The sequence below is a fragment of the Stegastes partitus genome, unplaced genomic scaffold (assembly GCF_000690725.1).
Source record: "Stegastes partitus isolate 25-593 unplaced genomic scaffold, Stegastes_partitus-1.0.2 Scaffold80, whole genome shotgun sequence".
In the NCBI taxonomy this organism is placed as follows: Eukaryota; Metazoa; Chordata; class Actinopteri; family Pomacentridae; genus Stegastes; species Stegastes partitus.
The window spans coordinates 429664-452734 of record NW_007577811.1 but is presented as its reverse complement, the minus strand read 5'-3'; the positions used below and the strand labels follow the sequence as shown (position 1 = coordinate 452734).

Here is a 23071-nt window from a genome sequence, read left to right as displayed (position 1 = left end):
GGTGGTTGTCCTCAGGTTTTCTTTGTATCTATCTGTGGGCAAAGTGGGATAATCTCCCCACACGGGCTGCTTTGTGGGATGCTGTGTGCACCGCTAGATGTCCGCTCCGGTACGCTGGTTGTCTTTTTCCTTTGCCTTTCGCTTGACTCCCAGCTGAGCATTCTTGTACATGTTTCAGATCACGGTACGATTTGGTCGGGGCCTCTGAGGCTCTCCGCTGCACGCTTTTCGGGGCTGTGCCCATGCCAACAAAGGGTATGTAAGAAACTCGCTAGTCTAGTCAAAGTTTTAATTAATTTCTTGTTGAATAACTCCTGCATTTTTCCAATAATGCGTCGGATTTTGGCCCGCCTTTGGCCGCCATTTCTTGGAGGACTGCTGCTGTTTTGGCTCCGTGTAATTTCCTGCTCTGCACTTGGCTCGCTCCGGCTCAGACAGGTGCTCGTCAGCCGAATGTTCCGCTGCACGAGCGGTGCTGACTTCACTTGGCTGCCTAGAGCATGGACTAAATGTTAATGGGGTTCTATTGTTTTAAATGACTATGAGTTTCATTTTTTCTGTGTTCCGTATTTATTTGGTTCTTTAGGTGCTTGCGTGGCTTTGTATTTTGTTTTCTATGCATGTTTATTTACCCTACACATTTATTTGGTCCGCACTAGTGTTGCCCTGGGGCTGCGATTAACCGTCCTTCTGTCTCGTCAGGTGCTGTGGGCTCAAGGCGGCAGTCCAATCCCTGGTGGTGGTTTACTTCATGATGTCCCTTCGCTGCCATGTGTGTGGGTGTGTGTGTGTGCCATTGATAAGACGGGTGGTGTGAGGACCCCTTCTCCTTTTTGGTTAATGGTACTGCCGCATGTGAGATCAGCCCTGACGCAATCTCCCCTCCATGCCTTCGTGTCAATTTTATCATTGGGACCTAGTGTGTGACATTTTGCTTGTTTTTGCATTAATTTTTGTTGTTGAATTAACTTGATATTTTTGTATATTGAACCGTCTCTGGCCCGTGGTATATAAGAACTTGTGACCTTTGTCACAGAGTACTGAATTGACTGTACTTACTATCCTTGGTACCTTTTCCCACATGGTACATGTGAAAATGGCCAAAGGGCATTTAACCAAATACTGGTATGAGTATATGTATTTTTTGACTCAGCAGATTTTGTCATATTTCCAGAAGACCTATAATAAATATATTAAAGAACCAAAATGCATGATTGTTTTTTTGTGTGACAAAGACGCGTGTGTTTCAAAGATTCTATCAAAAAGTTAAGAGTTATAGGATCATTGGAAACTCTAGACTGCCATGATGTACATGGTCTTTACAAGTGTACAACTTTTGTTCACAACTGTATAGACCCAAATAAAAGTCCTTCTGTTTTTATTGATTAAAAAAAAAATTTAAAATATTTTGTCAGTGGCAGTGGAGGATGTGAAAAGAAGTCATAATGGGAGTGAATTGTTGCACCACAGTGTGTTTATACAGTTTTATATCCAACCAGAATTGGAGTAACTTTTCATTAAGAGCAGTTCTTTACATGTTCATGTCCTCTCGCCTTCACATGCCACAATGTCGCTTATAAAAGGTTAAATCCCTAAAGAAACAGGTGTAGCAGTACATTAGCGCAAATTTTAGTCACATTTTCATTTTTGCAGGACTTCAGTTGAACATTTATAACTGATCTTGTTGTTCTGCATACCAGTGAACTCTGTTTTTTTTTTTAGCAGCTTGCATTATCATCAGTTAATATTACCAGTGTGGACATTGTGTTTGCACATGTGTGCCACAGGGATTACTACACTACAAAGATAAAGTCAGAGTATACAGCTAACACCACAGTTAATTGTCTTATAAAACTCACAATGCAAATAGTTCAGTCATATTTCAAACTATGTGGCTTATATTTGGGGAAGTAGGCCTGCTGTAATTTTGTTACCACATCTGCTGACCGGTGGCTCGTTGAATGCTTTCAACAAGTCGGCATATCTGCTAAAGATATGCTTTGCCAAGATGAATATGTTGGCCCCCTTAGTCAGTTCATGGAAGACATCTTTTTAGAAGACTTTTTTTCATACTGACAGGCTGCGTGGTGTTCATAGGCTTGCCCTGGCTGTCAGGTGTAAGCCAAACAGCTATATTTTGCTTTATGCATCTAGTTTAATGGCAATTCACTGACAAACTAAAGAGCTTTGCACCCAAATACTGGCCACACATCTCTGTCACACACTGTGGCAACTCAAAGGAAACCTGACTTCTAATACAACACTGTCAATCTTAAAGTATCAATACTAATAAAACTGGGAAAAGTATCATGATTATTACCACTGTCTTACATAGCTAGCCATTCACCTACTCACATCCAAGAAAAAAAAGAATAATATATTGATGCGATCAACCCAGGAACAGAAATAACTGACAGTCTTCTCTCTATCCCAGCATCTACATCTATGCAATCTTCAAATAATGACAAATATTTGAGGATTGTGGAAAAAATTAATAAACTAAACGAACAGAATCATTTGTTTGAGAAAAAAAAGAGTAAGCTGTATCTTCTCTAAATTATGGATGATGATCCCCCCAAAAAGTACTGCAGTCTTGCATGCATATAGGAGGCAAACTGGCATCCATACATATATGAGCACGTGCATAAATGTGTGTTTCAGCATGACTTGCTTCTTTGCAGATGTGCTTGGCTGCTTTTGGGGTGGGTGTGCTCTGAATTGAGGGAAGCCTATTAGAGAGGAAAAGGGCTTGCAACATTTTAATCTCAAAAACCCATCATGTCTCTTACTACTGTGGAGGGTTATGACATATAAAGCTCTACTTCAAATTGCAGGCCGAAGTAGTCGGCCTGGAGCAAAGGCTTTTTGCTCGAGGTGTGGACAAATCCTCACGTGGGTGGAAGAAGGAATAGAAAGAGGGAGAGTGGGGCAGGCAGTGAGAAATGAGGGGTGTGGGGGGGAGAGCATGGCAGTAGTCTTGGCCTGAAAGCCTGGACGCCAAATCTTTTTATGAATAAAAGACGAGAACAGAGAAGAGGATAAAGAGAGGAAGAAAAAATAACAGAGGCAGTGAAAAGAGCGTGAAAAAAGAGGGACAGACTTTTAGAGGCACACTTCACAAGAGAGGGGAAAGTGTATGTGTGGGTGCATGTGAGCCAGCTGCAAATCCCTGTGGTTGTGGGACACTTCCAAGATGAGACCCATCAGCCAGAATGATTTCATTATTAATACAAACTCTTTGTACAGGCCACTCAGTCTCACTCTCTTTTTCTTTCTCTTGCTTTCTTACACAGACACTCCATCCAGGAAGGAGATGAGAGCCTTGGCCATCTCCCCACTCCCAGCAGTAGCGTGGAGCCGAGCCCATTAGAGCTGAGATGTTGGTTCATCCATATGTAGGAAATCTCTCAAGGGGTCACCTCTCAACATGTAAGCTGATAGAGGGGAAGATGGAGGGATACTAGAGAAGTGGACTAGCCCACCTCTTCAAGCCCCTACTGTGATGAGATCTCTGAGTTCCCAGTGAGGTGTTCCACTCCCATGATTCCACTCACAGCCACTAAACAACACACACACACACACACACACACACACACACACTCACACACACAGTAAAATAGTCTGCAGACCACTCCATCGTGCAATTGTTTATTTATAGAAAAAATGTCAGTTTCTCTCCCCCTCATTTAATTTCTTTTTATAAACCATCCGAACTGCACCACATATCAAACACACATAATGTATTTAAATAACAAAGTTAACACCTGTGGCAAAACACATATTGCTCATAGGCATGCTTCTATTACTTGCAGAAAAAAACAATCCTCCGCTCAGGACTGCAGGTTGCACACTCAGAATTATGGAGACCATACTGGCACACACCTGGCCAACATTGTGGTGACAAATATGTTTGTTTTGATCTGCAGAAATGTTTTTGAAATCTATTTTGGAATCTGAATTTCATGTAATATTTCTTGGTATATTCTATGACATCTTCAACAGTCTTCAAGCTGATCTTCTTGGACCTAATCATCATTGTCACTAAACCAGTAGTTTTTTTTGCTTCCCTCTTTACAAAGGGCTGTCCTCCCTGGTGAGTTACTTAACTCTATCACAAGACAAGAACACCGATATTATAATATTAGACAGTTCTGTTTAAATACACTGTATGTTAACCTTGTTGTTAACATACGGCGCCGCAGCTAAAACATCAGGTTTTAATGTCAGGTTCGTGTCTGTGGTGGATCCTGGTTCCTTGTATTGAAGTCAGACATGCTACATGCCAGTTCATCAACTCAAAGTAGATAACAACATTTTATGCATCTCTATGTAAAGGGTATTACTTTCTGGCCTACTTCATGCAGCCATCCAGACACATGCAGTATGGACATATCTACCAAGAATGATTGGCTATTTTTCTTGGTGGCCAAAGCCAGTGGAAACACAATGAAATCCACAAAAAAATGATGATGCTCTGGCAGATAGAAGGCTGCAAAGCTGTTAGCTTTATAAACAGTGCCTACATAAACTTAGTTGTGTTTTGAAACAGACCAAACCAGCAACAAAAAGACTATCAGATGCAGCAAAAACACATTACAAAACACAAGATGATACAATGAGAAATCATTATATGTATTTAAAAGCTGAAGAAATTCCATGACAGTCCATGGCAGTGTGCATGAATAAGCAAAATTCTACCTCCAGCTTATTTTTCAAACAATGATATAAAATATTACACGAGCATTACATTTCAATATAAGTTGTAGTTGTTTGAAGCAAGAGAGGAAAGGTTTGCAACATTATACGGTCACTGTATGAATATTTTGAAGAAGTACTTTTTTGATCCAAGTAGTTGCTTTTTAAATATATTTTTCTGTATTTTTGCCTATATTGAACTGTACATGAGTGGGTAAAGTCAAATAAGGATGATGACATTTAATAACGGTCTCAAAACAAATTCAAACACGGGCTCATCTAAATGGTTTTACAGCCACAAGTCTGCCCCCACACTGTTTATTGGTGCAGGTTAAGTAACAATACAGGTTTATTAGTGTGTCTTAGTCCCCTGACTGTGAGATTTTACTTTGTCTCACCCATCTGATTGACTTCTAGCTATTTTTATTCATGACAATTTGTACAATTGACAAAGGTTGTTACAACACAAGTTACTGGAGAGCACATATTACTCAACCCTTGACACAACTTTAATCACCTACAGATGCATATCATAGCACACCTTCTCTTTTATTGCTGGTGTCATTCTATTTCTATCCAAAGTGAAAACTGGCTGTTTAGTGTTTTTTTAAGAGCTGCTCCAAAATTATTTGGCTCCCTGTAAGACCCTTCTCCGCCTTTTGTGAGCAACAGACCTTAAGGAAAGCCAGCAAAATCCTTCAGGACCCATCACACCCACTGTTCTCTGCATTTGAGTGGCTCCCCTCTGGAAGTCACCTTCACTGCTTAGGCTGCTGGACTCAAAGAAGGAGGGCAACTTTTGTTCCCAGAACTGTCCCCCTTCTAAATGCACAACCATCTTTGACCCGCTGACTCCCTGCCAATACCAATGTAATATAATATTATTATTATTATTATTATTATTATTATTATTATTATTATTATTGTTGTTGTTGTTGTTGTTGTTGTTGTTGTTGTTTTCTGTCTTTATATTAACTACTCAGTGAGCTTTGGAATTTCCCCTGGGGGATAAATAAAGTTATTTGAATTGAATTGAATATACTCATGACATGCAAAACCATGTAAATCTAAAAACACTCACTCACAATAACATAAATGTGTATACAAGAAACTAACAGACACACATGCAAGAACACCCACTTGTAAACATATCCACCTCTGTGTGTGTCCTTGAGTCTGGGTATCATTTGTTTGAGCCCCTCTGTTACTCACTGACTTTTTTTTTGTCACATATGGTTTTTCTTTCCCCTGGACACACATCTGGATACTCCTGAATACCAAACTGTGCAGACTGATTGATTACATGTGCCAGTGTGTGCTTGTGTGCCTGATACACACTGTGATTATACATTATGTTATGTGTCCTGCTGTGGCACTATACTTACTCCCTTGCTCCCTTCTTCCCGCCTGGCTCTTTCTCTTTTTGTCTCTGTCTATGTGTCTCTGTCATGGCAGCAGTGGCACATTGAGGGCACAGCGTTCCTGCTGGTCAACCTGATGGTGCCGCTGAATTGTGGTGTAGCAAAGATTAACATGGCATGGAGGCTTTTAGGCCATGGGAGGTCAGCCATCATGGCAACATAGCAGAGCAGAGAGGGGAATTAATGCCGACAATATGTTCCAATGTCCAGTATAAACGTATGCCGTTTTAAATGTAAGATCAACCCTATTAGTTTACTGGCACAAAACAGGCTTGCCTCAGGTGCTTTTTAGTAGCACAAAAGTCCCCAAGGTAATGGAAGCTAATTCATTTCCTACAGTGGTCAACAATGAGGAAACCTAGCAAACAAGCCTTACATCCAACTGGTTAATTCCTTGGCTACAAATTATTCTTTTGTCAGCTGTCACCAACCAACCAACCACAGTTTTTTCATTTTACAGGATGCACTTTTACTCCATGGACATCAGCTACATCTCAAAAGTGGAAAAATTGTGGACAGGTTGATTCTAGCCAACAGAAACATCAGAGTTCTCTATAACCTTCAGAGATTAATTTGAATCCAAAGCACCTTACATTCTATGTATACTGCTTTGGCTTATATCCAAATATTCAGTTAAATAAATCAAATTTTTCTATTTCTTTGTGTAACCCTGAAATCTAAATGTAGCCAAGATAGACCAATATTTAAAAACAAAGATCTGCAAGTTTTTTGTTGCAGCCTTTGCTAGCAATACTGTCTTTCTTTGGCATATTTTCCCATGCAAGCAGTGGTTCATTCTTGTTGCATTTGTAACACATATACTTGTAAGTCATTAAAAGCTGGCTGCGAATGCTTGGTGTACAAAGCACAGGACTGTGACATTGTTTAATTAAGATTTGAGAAAAGTGGGAATAGGTTAAATGTTGTTTCTTGAGAATATTTCTTTGTTTTTTAAGGGCTGCAAGGTGGCTTGGCGGTTCGGACTGTCGTCTCCAAGCTAGAAGATTCCCGGTTCATGTCCCGGTTAGGATGCCTGGGATCTTTCTGCGTGGAGTTTGCATGTTCTCCCCGTGCAGCGTGGGTTCTCTCCGGGTTCTCCAGCTTCCTCCCACACAGTCCAAAAACATGTTGAGGTCAATTGGGGATTCTAAATTGTCCGTAGGTGTGAATGTGAGTGTGCATAGTTATCTGTCTCTAAGTCTAGCCCTGTGATAGACTGGCGACCTGTCCAGGCAACTCAGTCTCATGACAATTCGTGAAATAGTAGTGAGCTGGGATAGACTCCAGCCCCCCCACACAACCCTAATGAGGATTAAGCGGTGTATAGAAAATGGATAGATGGACTTCTTTTTTTTTTTCTTTCTTTTTTGGGGGGNTTCCTCCCACACAGTCCAAAAACATGTTGAGGTTAATTGGTGATTGTAAATTGTCCGTAGGTGTGAATGTGAGTGTGCTTGGTTGTCTGTCTCTAAGTCTAGCCCTGTGATAGACTGGCGATCTGTCCAGGCAACTCAGTCTCATGGCAATTTGTGAAATAGTAGTGGGCTGGGATAGACTCCAGCCCCCCCACACAACCCTAATGAGGATTAAGCGGTGTATAGAAAATGGATAGATGGACTTCTTTTTTTTTTTTCTTTTTTGGGGGGGGCTGATTAAACATAATTACTGACTGTTACTGAACATTTTGCAATCTTGCAGATACTTGCATGAAATATTATTTTTTTGTTTTGCAAATGTGTAATCCGGGTAGCATTATGCTCTTCTTACAGTGTTTGTCATGTGCCACATTGGTGTGGCGGTAATACCACACACTTATATAGCACCTCTACAAAGTGCTTTGCATTGTGTTTCTTATCTGCAGAGACAATAATGGTGGCAAAGCTGCCTTGCAAGGTGTTCGCCTGCCAGCAGAAGTAACTTGGGGTTCACTTTCTTAACCAAGGGACACTAGCACAAAAAGGGGCTGGGGATCAAACTGTAAACCTTGGGATTTGGACAACTGTCTCTTCCATCTGAAACAAGTCCACCTGGCAAAATGCACACACTTTTTCAGAAACCAGTACAAATATAACAAACTATACCTGAGCACAACTACAAATACGTAAAAGGGTGGTATAATAAATTCGGCCAAAACATCCACTGAATGAACCATCATTGCTCACATTGTAGAAAAAGGCAATTCATACAATGTCAGTTACAGAAAGAAACAAAATGCAACCCTTAAACCAACCAGTGCCTCACTTGACCCTTCAATTCAAACAGGACTTTGTAAAATGAATGAATACATTACAACACACACATATATACATGGATTACAACATTTTGGGGTGTTCACGGACAGCCACACAAACAAAACAATACAAAATAACTTAAAATTTCTTTTCCCAGCGTACAAATAAGCGTGTGATGAATTTCTAATATGTTTCTGGCGCTCTGTCTAGCGTGACGCACGTGATATGGCATAAGGCTTTTCACACTTCCTCTCTGTGTCACACACAAATTTGACAAATAAATTACACATCAGCTACAAAGTAAACATACCGTAAAGGACATGACAAGCATAGATTGTCCAGAGCCCAACAGTGGGGGACTGGTGACACTCCAGTGACATTTACTGGTGTGATAATTTGACAGGGGAGTGGGGCAGCTCCAGCAAATCAATGGATATATAAAGAATGGCTTGGATACCGAGAGGAGCGTGTCTTAGGCTTGTGGTCACAGTTTGTAGTGGCCCATGACAGGAACACTACAAACTGTGACCAAGAGGAGAGTGTCTTAGGCTACATGTTGCGGTCACAGTTTGTAGTGTTCCTGTCATGGGCTAAGGTACCACTTCAAAAGGCAATGTGTGCATAAACAGACTCAACCAAATTCCACTTAGAAATCTTAGAGACATCAAATCTTTTGGTAATTTGCCTAAAGGAGCAAATAGCATAAAATGATAGAAATCTTAAACTACAATGTGCTTAGAAACTTTGTGGTGACAGGTTGGGGAAGGCCTGACCTGCCAGAACAGAGCTCTGATGACAACTGTACCGTGTATTTTCGACCAGGATGTGTCCTTTAACACACACATAAAGCACGTCTGCAGGGCGGCCTTCTTTCACCCACGTGCTATTGTCAAAATCAGGAACATCCTGTCTCAGAGTGATGCTGAAAAACAAGCACCCTCTTTACTTTTACGATTAGGCTTTAAACTTTCGTCTTTGATAAAGCTTATAGTTAGATGACCTGAGTTGTCCCTAAATTATGCTGCTATAGGTTTAGACTGCTGGGGGACTCCCATGATGCACTGGGCTCCTCTCCCCTTCTCTCCTCTCTCTCTTCCCTACAGTTATTTTTTGGTTCCTTCCCACCATCGCCGGCTGCTTGCTCATAGGGAACCAAAAGGAAACTTTGGATTGTTGATTCTCTGTTTTCTGTTTAAAATTTGTGAAGTCTTCACCTTACTATATATAAGTGCTATGAGATGACACATGTTGTGAATTGGGGCTGTATATAAATAAAACTGAATTGAATTAAATTGAACTGTTTTGAATTCCACCTTTGCAGTGAACAGAAGCTCTGAGCCAGGCTTTATTATCCTACATCAGCACTGGACCTCACTAATTCTCCTGAGGCTGAATGGGAGAAAATCCCCACAGTCAAGAGCCAAAATTTTGAGGAAAGCCTTTCCAGAATAGTTGTCAATGAAACAGCATATTAGTGCTTATGGTTTTGGAATGTTTAGTAAGTCATATAAATGTGCACCACACAAACCACATGACCACCACCTCAGTCCACAAGAAATAAGTAAAATGAGCATTAAGGGATCATAACACAGCCTCCCTTGTTAATGGAAGCAATTGTTGAGTTTACCTTCTTCCGCTTATTTTGAGCAAATAATGACTTCTTGCAGCTACCAGGAGTCATCCTTAAGCAGAAGTGTGCTGCAGGTCTTTTACTGTTGCCATGCATGCTGGGAATTTCTCTTCACAGAGCGACACCAAGCCCCAGTATGTTGTACATTCTTGCACTAAACACACGCAGAGACGCACACATCCAGAGAAAATGTGCATCTTTTTTGTGTGTCAGATTTAAAAAAGAACTTTGATCTGGATTGAACAATTGCATGCATGAAGGCCAGTACTCACAGAGAGGGATCATGGACGAGATCTTTGAGGTTGACACCACTGCGATCCTCTGCAAGGTTCCGAAAACAGCTGTCACTCACTGGACAGGCAGAGACAGAGACAAAGAAAAAATTCAGTTAGCACACAAATTCAGTAAAATGCATGAGGGGCTTTCGCACAAACTCTTTTTGTTTCATCATTGGCATTGTCCAACAGTTAAACGATTGGTTTTCATAAATGCAAGTAATTACAAGTGAAATGCATCCAAAACTTTGACCGCCCCAAAACTCTTTGTACTCATGCCAGCTCACTTATCAACTTTGCATGAAGAATTACTCCTTATAATGTTTATGTTTTCTAAACTGTGTCATGACTAGCTGCATGTGAATTCCCATGACAGGAGACTGAACTGATCAACAGATAAAGAAATTGGTGCAACACACCAAAGCAATCCTTCTTTAAAAGAAATAATGTTAAACTAGAGGAGGAACATGAGAGGAACGCCACTCCATGCACATCTTTAAATGGGTCGGCCCTGTTTTTGTATTTATTCTTGCATTTCACAAATATGATTTGACGAAAAGTGTATCTCCAGTACTCATGCTGCTTCACTGTGTCTTAATTAGCAAGCAAAGGATGCAATCATTGTTTGCAGCCACACGTCAGTCATGACTGTTACAAGGCAGGTGTGTCTGTATAAAGAAATCTTTTCTGGTGTACCTTCCAGATCTTCTTCTGCATCATGTTTTCCAACACTGTTATGCTACAAATTAAATAAGGTCACTACATGAATAATATAAGTACTGAAATATAATAAACACTGACAACATGCACTCCCCCAATCCTACCTTGCACACTTTCTGATCTCACTGAGCCTATGTAAAGCTACACCTTCATCATCTTCATGCGCTCTACAAAAAACACGGTGGCCCCTTCACTGCAGAGCAAGTGTGAGACACATGAGTCATCATGGTGATCACAGATGGATAGAGTGACGGATAAAGTAAGACAGGGAGGAAGAGGAAGATGTGGAGAGAGAAATGAAAAAAAATATAACAAAGTGAAAGGAGACAGAAAGAGACAGCTGAGGATGATGAACAGAAGGCCAAGTTGTTTTGTGATGTGATGGAGCCAAACAGTAATGGCCACACTAAAATAGATGTAAAATGCAGCTTTTGAGGGGGTTATGGTGTTGCAGTGGCAACCCCCCCCCCCCCCCCCAAAAAAAAAACAACTTAATGTGCTAGTTGTAGTCAAAACTGAAAATGTCACAATGTTACTCCAATGAAGTGCCATGATCCATGAACGAGAGGATGAGCGGAGGAACAGGGTGAGTGGAGGGGTGAATCCAGCATAGTGTAAAAAATGAAAGTGGGATGGCAAAGGGGGGATACAAAGGAAGAGAATGTAACAAAGCTAGAAAAAGGAATGGGACAGAATGTCAGGATGTGAATAGAGGGAATGAGAGATTGAGCTGGAGATGAGAGAATGAAAAGATGTAGGATGGAGAGGAAGACATTTTTTAAAACGACAAAGGGAGGGAACGTGATAAAGAGAAAAGCAGTGCCAATGGGCCAGTGCTGGGGAGAAAGAGGTAAACAGAGGGTGCAGGAGTCAGGACGTTGCTCTGGGCTTTGGCAAATAAACAGGAGAGTGCTGACAGTAGCACACTGAGCCAACTCTGAAAGCGAAAAAGAAAGGAAGAAACAAGGGAGACAGAAGGACTGTTGGAAAGGGGTGGTGGTGAAGCAAGAAAAAAGGTTGAGGGAGGAGGGAAGAAGGAGAGCAAGCACATGGAATACACACCACGCTGGCTGAAGAGGGGCACTGCTGCATAAGTGCATGTGTCTCTATGTGTTTGTGTGTGTATGTGTGTAAAGAGGAAACTTCCTTCAAGACTGCAGTATTCCTTACAAACACACGCACGCACACACACACGCATGTAGGCACGCACACACACACAGCCCTCCTCAGTTTTTCTCTCCCAGCTACCCCTTGATCTAAAAATAGCCGTTCCACTCTCCTACAAGAGGCAGCAACCATTCTGAACCAATCAACACGGTCTGTCAAAGGCATCGGTATCCACCACCCTCAATGTGTGTGCATGTGCATGCATGTGTTTGTACGCATGTGTACAACAAGGGGAACTCCTGCCCGAATGTAATAAAACTGCCCCTCCCTGCTGCACTGGTTAGAGATGCTGGTAAAGCGATCTCCAGAAAACAATTGCATGAACAACAAAAAGAAAGCAAGAGGGAGAAAATGAAGGAACAAAAAGAGGGAGAGAAGGCGAGAGGGGGAAGAGAGGGACAGGGAGATCTGGCTGCAGTTGAAACAGGCTTCAAAGGAATATTAATGTGATTCTGAGTAAGAGCTGAATACAGGGGAAGGGGGTGGGGGGGTGGGAAGAGGAATGGAGGATGGAGAAAGAGCGAGAGGCGAGGGGATAAGGTGCACAGGAATTTATGACACTGCACCCTCCCACCTTTCTAGCTCCGCCCATGCACCTTTCTCCAGGTGAATCTGCAGCTTAGCTTTCATCGCCTTGCCCAAAACACCACCGTACCCTGCATCATCTCTGGTAGGCTTTGTAAAAGCTGCAATGTTGGAGTCAGCTGGATTTAATTGTTCAAGCAGACACCTATACAGCTTTACTTTGAACCTTATGTGAGCTTCAGAGTCATACCGAATATGAATGAGAGGAGGGGACAAGGGCTGCTCCATGCCCAGGTCACAGTCAAAGTGAATACATGATGCAGTGACCTCTGCCTCACCCCAGAGGGAGCTATTCCCACTAGGAGACAGACAGCTCAGGTCAGACAGACTTCTGTCAGAGCTGAGACTGGTTCATACTCTAGATTATGTCATGCTGCTATTTTGCAGGCAAATATTTGAAGGCAAACAGCAGCTCATATCTTGTCAATGTAATTTTGATATCAAGTTTTCATTTTGGATACTCCTGATAAGAATGATTGCCCTTGCAGCTGCCCTTTCCTTTTTCAGTATTCATTTCTTTGTTTCAAAGGGAATGATATTTTTAGGACTGACTTAACATGCCTCAGATGTCGTATGCTTCATGATATCTTCTATATTGATGTCTCAAACCGCACTGCATTTATTCACACAGATTTCTCTGTAAATGTAGTAAATTTCCACTTTTCTGGGGCCGATGTCTTCATTGAATGTGATCACCACATATTTGCCTCTACTTGTGAATGTGTGTGAGTGCAGAAGCTTAGATGTCCCAAGGCAACAGCAGTAGGAGGAGAGCAGCAGACCTGCGCTTCAGAAACATTATACAGGGCAACATGGCTCACAAGAGGCATATAGATGTCACCACCCTAACAGAAACACAGGCTCATGCAACAACCTTGATCTCTAAGTCAGAGAGATGAAGACATAACAGAACACATCAAGAGACAAAGGCAAAAGTAAACTGATCACAGAGTAAATAATATAAATTGGCCTCTACTGGAAGGACCACTAGTGAGAGAATGTCTACTTAGTACAACTAACAGACACAAAATATTATTTTGTAATACAAATATCTTGAGTCTATACAGTCATTGTTTCTTTTTAAGTAGTGATGCGGAACGCTCCAAAAAAATCCAAAACTGACGTGGCATAATAGTGTCACAGTCCTGTGTGAAGTATCGCCACATCTCAATGTAAATGATGTTGCTGTCAGGACATGGGACTTCTGCGACAGAACCAACTGTATTAATTTACTTTTTTGAAGAAAGTTCCACTATCTAAAGCAAGTGCACAGCAGGAGGCTGTGTTAGCTAAAGCAGGCTAGCCCTCTATGCAATATCAACAGTAACTCAGTGGGATAGGATTCTGTCAGTAAACTTGTTGATTGCCCCTTTATATCTGATCAGATCTTCCATAAAGTGCATTCTATTTCTTTTGACTCAAAGGACAGATCACATCGAAACTGAGTTGTGAAAATGTTGAATCAAGGGATGTGGGATTGGTCTATTTACTACAAAGCTATGCTTCTTTGGAATATTGTTTTAATTGTCTGAGCCTTAGCAAAACTTGTAATTGTAGGAACTTAGAAGGCCAAAACAAAATAATTACAGTAAATTGTTTCTGTTTCTTGGCTGCAAGGTGGCTCGGTGGTTACCGTTGCCTCCCAGCTAGAAGGTTGCCGGTTCGTGTCCCGGTTAGGACACCTGGGATCTTTCTGGAGTTTTTCTGGAGTTTGCATGTTCTCCCCGTGCAAAGTGGGTGTTCTCCGGCTTCCTCCCACAAGGTCCAAAAACATGCTGAGGTTAACTGGTGATTCTAAATTGTTCGTAGGTGTGAATGTGAGTGTGCTTGGTTGTCAGACAATACTCAAGCAAACAATTATACAATTTAAACAAATGAACGTGTGTGTGTAAAGCCTTCATTTTCATATTGTATCTACTTATTCAATGCATGCACACTATTGTCCTTGTTGCATAGGCGTCACACAGACACAGATTTTTGGTTGCGCAAAATTGTCTGCTGAGGGGATGGTGTGAACTCCTGCAGACCAGGGGAGGTGATGAAATTTAAGTCATCTAACCCTAAACTCTACAATACTTAACCTGCCTGTGAAAACTATTGCTTGTACATAAAGAAGGTAAAACACACCTGACATGCTTATATGGAAGAACCTGTTTCCAAGATCAAGCTTTTCTCCAACGGTCTCATTACAAATGTGAATTTATGTCATATAATTTAGAAAATTTCAGACATACATCAGCTCTTCCTTCATTTTTGTCTTTCGTGCCTGGCAAGATTCATTTCTATTGGTCACATGCGTATTTATCACAGCGTGCAGCAGCTGACCACTGAGAGAGTGCGAGATTGCTGGACAGTGTGCTTTGCTCAAATTACAAACTGTGCTTTACACATAACATGGTTGTACAACTGCGTCAGCGGCTGGCTATAGACTCCTCTGGGCACAAAACACAGAAATTACATTAGTGAGGTTTTGGTTTTTTTTTGGTACTTGTACCCAACTTCTGAAGAAACAACCCAAATGACAGAAATTACAAATTTAACTGAAAGACAATTATTCATTTGTGAACTAATTGAAAATAATGGATAATATAAGTTTTCTGTTTGATCCATACTGATGGTGTCTACAAAGTGTTACATAGACCAAATGACTGTTTTACTGGATAGCAACAGATCATGTCTAATATAGTTAGCCTTGTTAGCTCGTAGGCTGCAAGGTCGCCTCACAGCTGGAAGATCTCGGTTCGCGTCCTGGTAAGGACGCCTGGGATCTTTCTGTGTGGAATTTGCAGCGTGGGTTCTTTCCGGGTTCTCTGGTTAATTGGTGATTCTAAATTGTCCGTAGGTGTGAATGTGAGTGTGCTTGGTTGTCTGTCTCTAAGTGTAGCCCTGTGATAGACTGGTGACCTGTCCAGGGTGTCCCCTGCCTTCACCCTAAGTCAATTGGAATAGGCTCCAGCACCCCCGCGACCTTAGCGAGGCTTAAGCAGTGTATAGATAATGGGTGGATGGATGTTAGCTTGGCTGTGAGCATTTTAAAACAGCCTGTCAATTGTAATAATATTTTGTCATATAAATAGCTTTGTTGGCAGCTTTCTGCTAGCCTGGGATAATGACAGGCTATACAAATGCTAAGTCCCAATTCCAAAGCACTTTATAATGTTATATGATGTACACAACTATAGATACCAGCTGTAGTTTATATTATTCAAAAAAGAAAAAATGCAACTTACTACTTTGTAAAGGCAGAAGACAATGCAATGTAGGTGCTAACAATGGATCAATTATTTATTGAAATGAATAAATACAGTAGTTTTTTCATATGCTGATAACCACTAACACAACTAATGTTCAGAGCAAAATAAGTTCAGTAACATGCGCAATATAAAGAAAGGATAAAGTAAATATTAGGATAAATATAAATCAAACGGCAAAAAATAATGACTTAATTTTAACATGCTTTTCAGCGATTTGCCTGACAAAATCTGGAGTATTTAACACAGCAAATGAGCAACTAATCTGTAACATTATTCATCTTTTCACAGCAGTGTAATACCAGCATCATCCTCATAATTGACATACATGATGGAGTGACTTGTTCACTGTAGGTAGTGTTCATACAGCTGCTGGAAACAGCTGCTCAGCTCAGATGTCCACAAATAATTTTTGAGCAACTTTGTCAGTCCAGGAAATCTGTCAGTATTTACCGCCACCTCTACACTTTATCACTTATGTCGGAATTTTGTTGGAAACATTTGATCAGAGCCCTGAAGCTCCTGAACAATAGCAGAGTTTATAGCTATTGCAGGTCTCTGCTAATGAACACTGTTCAGACTCTACAATGCCTGTGTTAGGGTTTGCATATTGGTATATTTGTAATTAATGTAATTAATGAAATTATTTTTGGCAATTCGATTAACAACTAGAAAAGTCCTCAGAGTGTGCAGACCTTCGCCAAGCAGCTCATTTCCACCCATATTGTGATTTCCAGCCAATGTTAAAGTCCTGCATTCATTTGATCTACACTATTAGATTCATGGATAATCAAAACATACCTTTAGCCCCTGAAATATCATTCATAACAAGCTGACCGAGTGATGAATGGTTGTTCTGTAGTCTCAAATATTTTGGAAACTTACGTTATTTCTGCAGTTCCTTGCCGGCTTTAAAGCTGTTAGCTAATGCTATGCTAGGTTAGCATAACTACAGCGATGTTATTGCTAACATAAACAGACAGGGAGTAACTTAAGCTAGGTTAGCACAACTTTAGCAATGCAAAGTAAATAAAAAGCATGACCTACTCAACGAAGCACACGCCACTCGTAGTGACACATGGCAAAGAGAGATAAAATGAAACAGGAGACATGTTGAGTCATTGGCAATGTATGAACTTATCTGTCAGTAGCTCCACTCAGCCCACTCCTGTAATGCTGCCTGGCTGTAGCTTCCTCCTGGACTACTAAGAAGACAGCAGTGAGGACTGAGGACTGAATGGAGTCAGAGCTCCATCTAGTGGACAAATGGTGCAACGACAGCATTCTGCGCGACTGTAACACTTAACAGCATTTAGTGTTTTATGAGAAAATAACTAGACAGTGAGCCAGAACATCACCAAAATTGAACCATCTGCTCATTGTGCCATTATCAACATTTCCTGAAAATTTCATGAAAATCTGTTCATAGCTTTACGAGTTGTCTCACTAACAATCAAACAAACAAACAAACCAACAAGCCAACAAACCAAGATAAAGGCCGGCCAAAACATAACCTCCTTGGCAAAGGTAATTAATCATTACCATCCGAAGTGTAAATAGAAATACCACATCGTCACTGGCCAACATAAACTCATATTCATGTTAAGTGGTTGGGAGTAGGCCCTCCAACTATTTTTTGAATTGCATTATGGTGCATTAACAGCACATTAAAAGTCTAGTGCTTTTTATATGCTTTCTGAATTTTTGGGTTTATATACTTTTCCCACTTTCTAGTGTAATAAACTTCAACACTGCTTCGATTGACACTACATGCTTTGGAATTTGAGACACAGCTACCATCCACAAACTAACAGAATAGGTGTTGTCTGCAGTGCAGACAGCAAGTTTAGTGTATCAGTCAAACAGGTGGCAAGTTAAGTTAGAATGCAGACTGTTCTGTTTTTCTGAAACAGATAGTTTGGGTCAGCAGGCAGGCATCTGTAATAAAGTAGCTTGGCTAGCGAGCAATCTATGTGCTGTCAGTCTGTCAGCCACTACCAAAGAGGATTCACAAACTGCTACTATGTTCCACTCAATCATTTCCAGGACATAAAGCAGTCAGCACTCATTATCTCCCTGGGATCCCACACTAATGGGGTTTTCCCTTATAGCAGGTCCTCATACACACTTATACACACATCAAACAACCAGCTCACAAGCACAGTGTGCCTGTGTATGCCTTTATACCCATATAAAAAAACTAGCACACAATAAACTGAGAAAGTGGTGTAGAAACACACCTTTACAGTCATACACACAGCCTTGCTTTGGATCAGCAATCTAAATTTTGTTTGCACTACAAATCACAGTGCAAGACAAAGAGCCTAGAGTTGTCACTGTGTGCTTCCAGTCCAATTACCACACTGCTCATTTGTCATTGTAACGTCGCTATCTGAAAGAAAAATATAGAAATCAAGTTGTCTTTAGTGTTCTGGATTAGATATTATGTGAAGTTTGAGTTGAGTCCATACCTCTAAAATTCTCATCTCTGCATTATATACATGTATCAACATGCTTATCCAGTTGATACATCTGTACATGTGCAGGAAATGTGTAAATCCACAAGTGGAGGGATAGGGGGCATCTTTATCTCTTTGTCATAGCAGCCCACTTGGCGTGTCTATTGTTTCCTGTTCTTTATCTGCAAACAGCAATGCCAATGGGCATCCAGTCCTGGAGGAGCTGCTATGGAGGTCGAACACTGGATTGGACTGACATCTACTAGTAGGAGGGACAACACCTCTGCACACCAATAAGCCTCGACCAAAGTGATATCACCACCTCCTGTCTTCTTTTTTTTACTGGCTTGTTCTATGTCAAATGGAAACACTGGGCCCCGGGCCTTGGATTAAACGGGCTTAATGATGAATAGAGGTTTGGATCCGCCTCCAGATTGTAATGGGGTGGGGTAGACATCTGACTACGGGGCTTTCAGTACTACAACCACCCTCCTAGCCAGGAGAGGAGAGGAGAGAAAAAGAGAGGAGCAATGGTGCACAAATACCAGCATCTTCATTCCACAGCAGGGTAAATTTCCAAATTAATAAAAGCTTCACAGTGCTGGGTAAAATATAGTAACAGCAATAACAGCAGATAACCTAATCTAATATAAGCCCACTGTATCTTAGCAACCTTGTTAATTCTGAGAGGAGCAGTGGGGTAAGCAGCGGAAGCACAGAATCCATCATCAAAGACCCACCCAGCAGCAATACACACACACACACACCAATTACTCACAAACTCTCGAATCCATGCCACCACGCACATGCACATTCTATCTTACCATTAGCTACTATCTCAATCACACTGTGATGTAGATAATTGCATACACATGTGCAGGACTGCACACTCAGGCACATACACTCAGATCCTTAGGCTTACTGTCAGCAGCCGGGAGAAGAGAGGGGGTGTTGAGCGGAACAATGGGATCCTAATCGTCGGGCTGCATTTCAAAGCCTCTCCCTTCTACAACACTGTTTCTACATAAGATTTGAAAATGCTATTTATATCTGCAGGGAAAGGAGCCAACCACTAGCTTGATTTTCATTTATTTGAAGTCAGATCTAAATTGGGGTTGAGTTACATAATGCAAGGAGTGTGACACTCCACCTGCTACTGCTAAGCCAGGCAGTGAAGAACGCTACACAGGGAAATAGGCCCAAAATGCACTTGGCCCACGCTAATACTACAGCTAATAATTAATCTATTGGCCTAATTACCATTGCTTACTACACTAGAGGAGCCCGGCTCATCCACATCAGTGCAGTGGTGGGCTGATTCACATCTCAAATCTAAACAGACGTCGATGTAGCCAGGCCAAAATCTCGCAACCATGCTTATCCAGGGACAAAACAACACAGTACAGCGTAGCTCAGTACCCCCACGCACCAGATGTGCAGAGAAAGATAGAAATAGAGGGAGAGACAGCTTTGTTCTTCACAGCTGTGTCCTAGGCAGGCGGGACCCATTCCTGGCCTTGGCTCGTGCAGCCTTTCCCCTCCCTTTCTCCCTGGAGATGAAAGGCAGCTCCATCCCAGCCAGAGTAAAGGAGGAGGAGGAGGAGAGGTGGTAGGATGGACATGTGGAATTGAGGGAGGGTGAGTTGGAGCCTAACCCTGACAGGATTAAGAGAGCAATTCACACTGGATGAAAGGAGGGGAAACACAGAGATGAAGAGAGAGAAAAGCAGCAGTGGGAATATTCTTAAAGAAAAGAGGAAGGGCAGAAAAAGAGAGCAGGACAGGAAAGGGAAAGTAAGGTAACATGGGAAATAGGAAAATTCCTGGTAGGGAATGTAGGAGAGGAGGGATCTAGGGGAATAAATAAAAGACATGCAGATTCAAGAGGCAGATCAGAGAAAAGAGGAGAAGAGAAACAGAGGATGACAAAGGACAGTAACCAGGCCTCCCTCACTGCTATCATACAGATACATGTTGGCTATCTTGTTGTAGTTTCTGTCTCTTTTTGGCATCACAATTGATTTATTCTTCTGTAACAGTGCACACATAAGCAAAAGTTTTGAGGGTAATTCATAATTTGAAAGCCAAGAGGAAGGGCCACTGTTTTGATAATGACATAATAACACAACACCTAAGTTCTCCTTATCTCAATTCTGTGTCTGTATTTGGATCTCAGTATGCATAATAGGTAGGTGCGGTTGAAAGAAATGTCAAAAAACTATCGTCTCCTTGATCAAGTAAAGAGAAACTGCTGCATCGGCTCTACTTTTCCTGTTGTGCTGAGGAAAGGTTTAGGTGTGGATTGTTCCAAGCCACTTTGTTCATTTCCCATTTACAGAGCCAGGGTATGAAACCCAGTTTTACTTGTCAGCTCACACACAGCATAAACAGCAGCATGTGTGACTGATGCTAAAACAATTAGTCACATAATTATTTAAAAGAAAGCTGATTAATAGTCATTTTGACAACAGGTTAACCATTAGGGGTGGCACCATCGCTCCACAGTATATGTTTCTGGGGTTTAACCTGCTAGGGTCTTTCTGTATGGAGTTTTCTTGTTGATTTTCTATTTTTTTCCTACAGAATTCACAAATGATTAGCATCATGCCATGCTCTTCACAAATTGGTCCAGAACTGCTGCATTCAATTTAAATCTGATAAATTTGTCCATCTGTTCTTAACACAATGCTGTCAGTCTCAAAGACTTACTGTGTCATTATTCCAGATTCACAGCTCTGAACTGTGGCAAAGAGACCTCTGGTCTAAAAATAAAGTGTCTTTACCCTAGCCTGGCTAGTAGCTGCAAACTGGCTTTTACTGTCCAGACCAACTCTACACTCTGTATGGCCGATGGCAGTAACTTAATTATCCCTATCAGCAGGCACTTCACAGAGGCTGCAAACTAACGTCTAACGCATACAACTCCAATTGCCAGTTTCTATTAGCACACATTTTGAATTACACTTCACAGGATAATTATTGATCAAGCTAAATTCTGAAGGAGGCTGACCACTGTAATAGCATAATAAAATAATAAACATTTCCCGCAAAAAGACACCAAGAAACAGCTGTCAATAGACTGAGCCCAGTGTCTCTGTGGTTGTTACCTTGTCAAGAATTTGTAGGAGACTGTTATGATTTAGTGTGAGGTTCAAGGGCTCAGTAAGGGACGCTTTGACTGTTAAACTATTTTTGGTCTTAGTAACTATTGTCAGTTTTAGATAGGGGTGCTGCACTTCCTGTGTATTTCTGTTTGACTAGAGTAGCTCAGTTAGGTTTAGAAATTATTTTTGTTGTTAACATAGTTTAGACGAGATGTATGCCAGCTTCTAGTAGAGGTCCTCTTTCAGTTATATTTATTTATCTTATTTAAGTAGCACTCTCCACCCTAAGTTCTTTAGTTTGTTGTGTTAGAATACCTGTCTTTAAATAAGTCTACTTCTGGTCACTCTGGTAAACAGCATCCATCTGTTGTTTTGTTGCTGCCCTAACTTTCCCAAGGCAGCCGGGTAGTAACACATACATTTACAACTGAAAAGTGCTAAGATTCACAATCTGGTCATTTGGGCAGTAACAACTCCACTACAGCAGTTTAGAGTGTTTAAGTCGGGCTCAAGTGCTCTCAAGTTGTTTTTGACACAAGGGATTAATTGATAGACAAATATATCACATATTCAATCATCTGTTGTAGTCCCATTCTGTATGTACAATATATCCCAGAAAAAGTAATTTTCCTCAGGAATAAACAAAACATATGAGGTTGAACCCCAGTAAAAGGCTAGTTCAGCACCTTGACAGATAAACCAATACTACTAACTAGGGATGGACTGATACCTCTTTTTGATTTCCGATACCGATACCAATACTTCAACTTTGAGTATCTACCGATACCAATACCAATACCGATACCATCTCTCCTCCTAAACTTCTTTAGAAATACCTTATTTGCATGGATACATTTGTTTAAGATGGCTTTATCAAAAGCCTCATACTATTAAAGCATAGACTTTGCTTTTCTAAGAAAGGAAACAACAGCCAAAAGCATGTCTCAAAGTGAAACTGTAGCTGCTTTATTTGAGCTGCAATCAGACTACAGTGTGCACTCAGTGCCATTCACATATTTAGAACAGATCAAAATGACACAGCTGCAATTTAAAGGCTCAATTACCAAAACTTGGTATTAAATAATAGTACCACTACTAGCCGCTCTGGGCTCTGCGCATGAGCAGTAGTAAATGAGGCCGGAAACGTTGTGACCTGCTGCGGGATCGGATCCAATAGGAAGGGTCTGTCTGCAGAGCCGGAGAGCCCCGTACAGGCTGCTGGTAGAGGGCTGCACGGAGAGGCTGGACTCGTCTGCTACGGCTATAAGTGCACGGCTTCTAGTTCGGGTGCGCGACGTAGTTTTAATACTTCCAATTTTTTTAAAAAAAAGTATTTTTAACCCCTTACCGCTCCCACGGCCCGCCGGTGGGACGTGACCACTTTCCAAACACGTTTCAGCCAGATGTGCGCATGCTCCACAATCACGTTTCCCGACAGTATACACATCAAATGAAAGCTCAGAGTCTCCTCTTTCCGATGATATAAACCTTTTTGACCTGCAGCAACCACAGCGTTGACACAAAGAGCTTTTT

General features: G+C 41.3%; 1 protein-coding gene across 1 annotated transcript in view; it reads right to left on the bottom strand.

The window, feature by feature from the left end:
* gphnb (gephyrin b) overlaps positions 1-23071 on the bottom strand; it is a 116761-nt gene that overhangs the window by 66269 nt on the left and 27421 nt on the right. The window contains exon 2 of the mRNA XM_008276748.1: positions 10250-10328. Coding sequence (XP_008274970.1) covers positions 10250-10328 — 79 coding nt within the window. The remainder of the gene's footprint in view (positions 1-10249; positions 10329-23071) is intronic.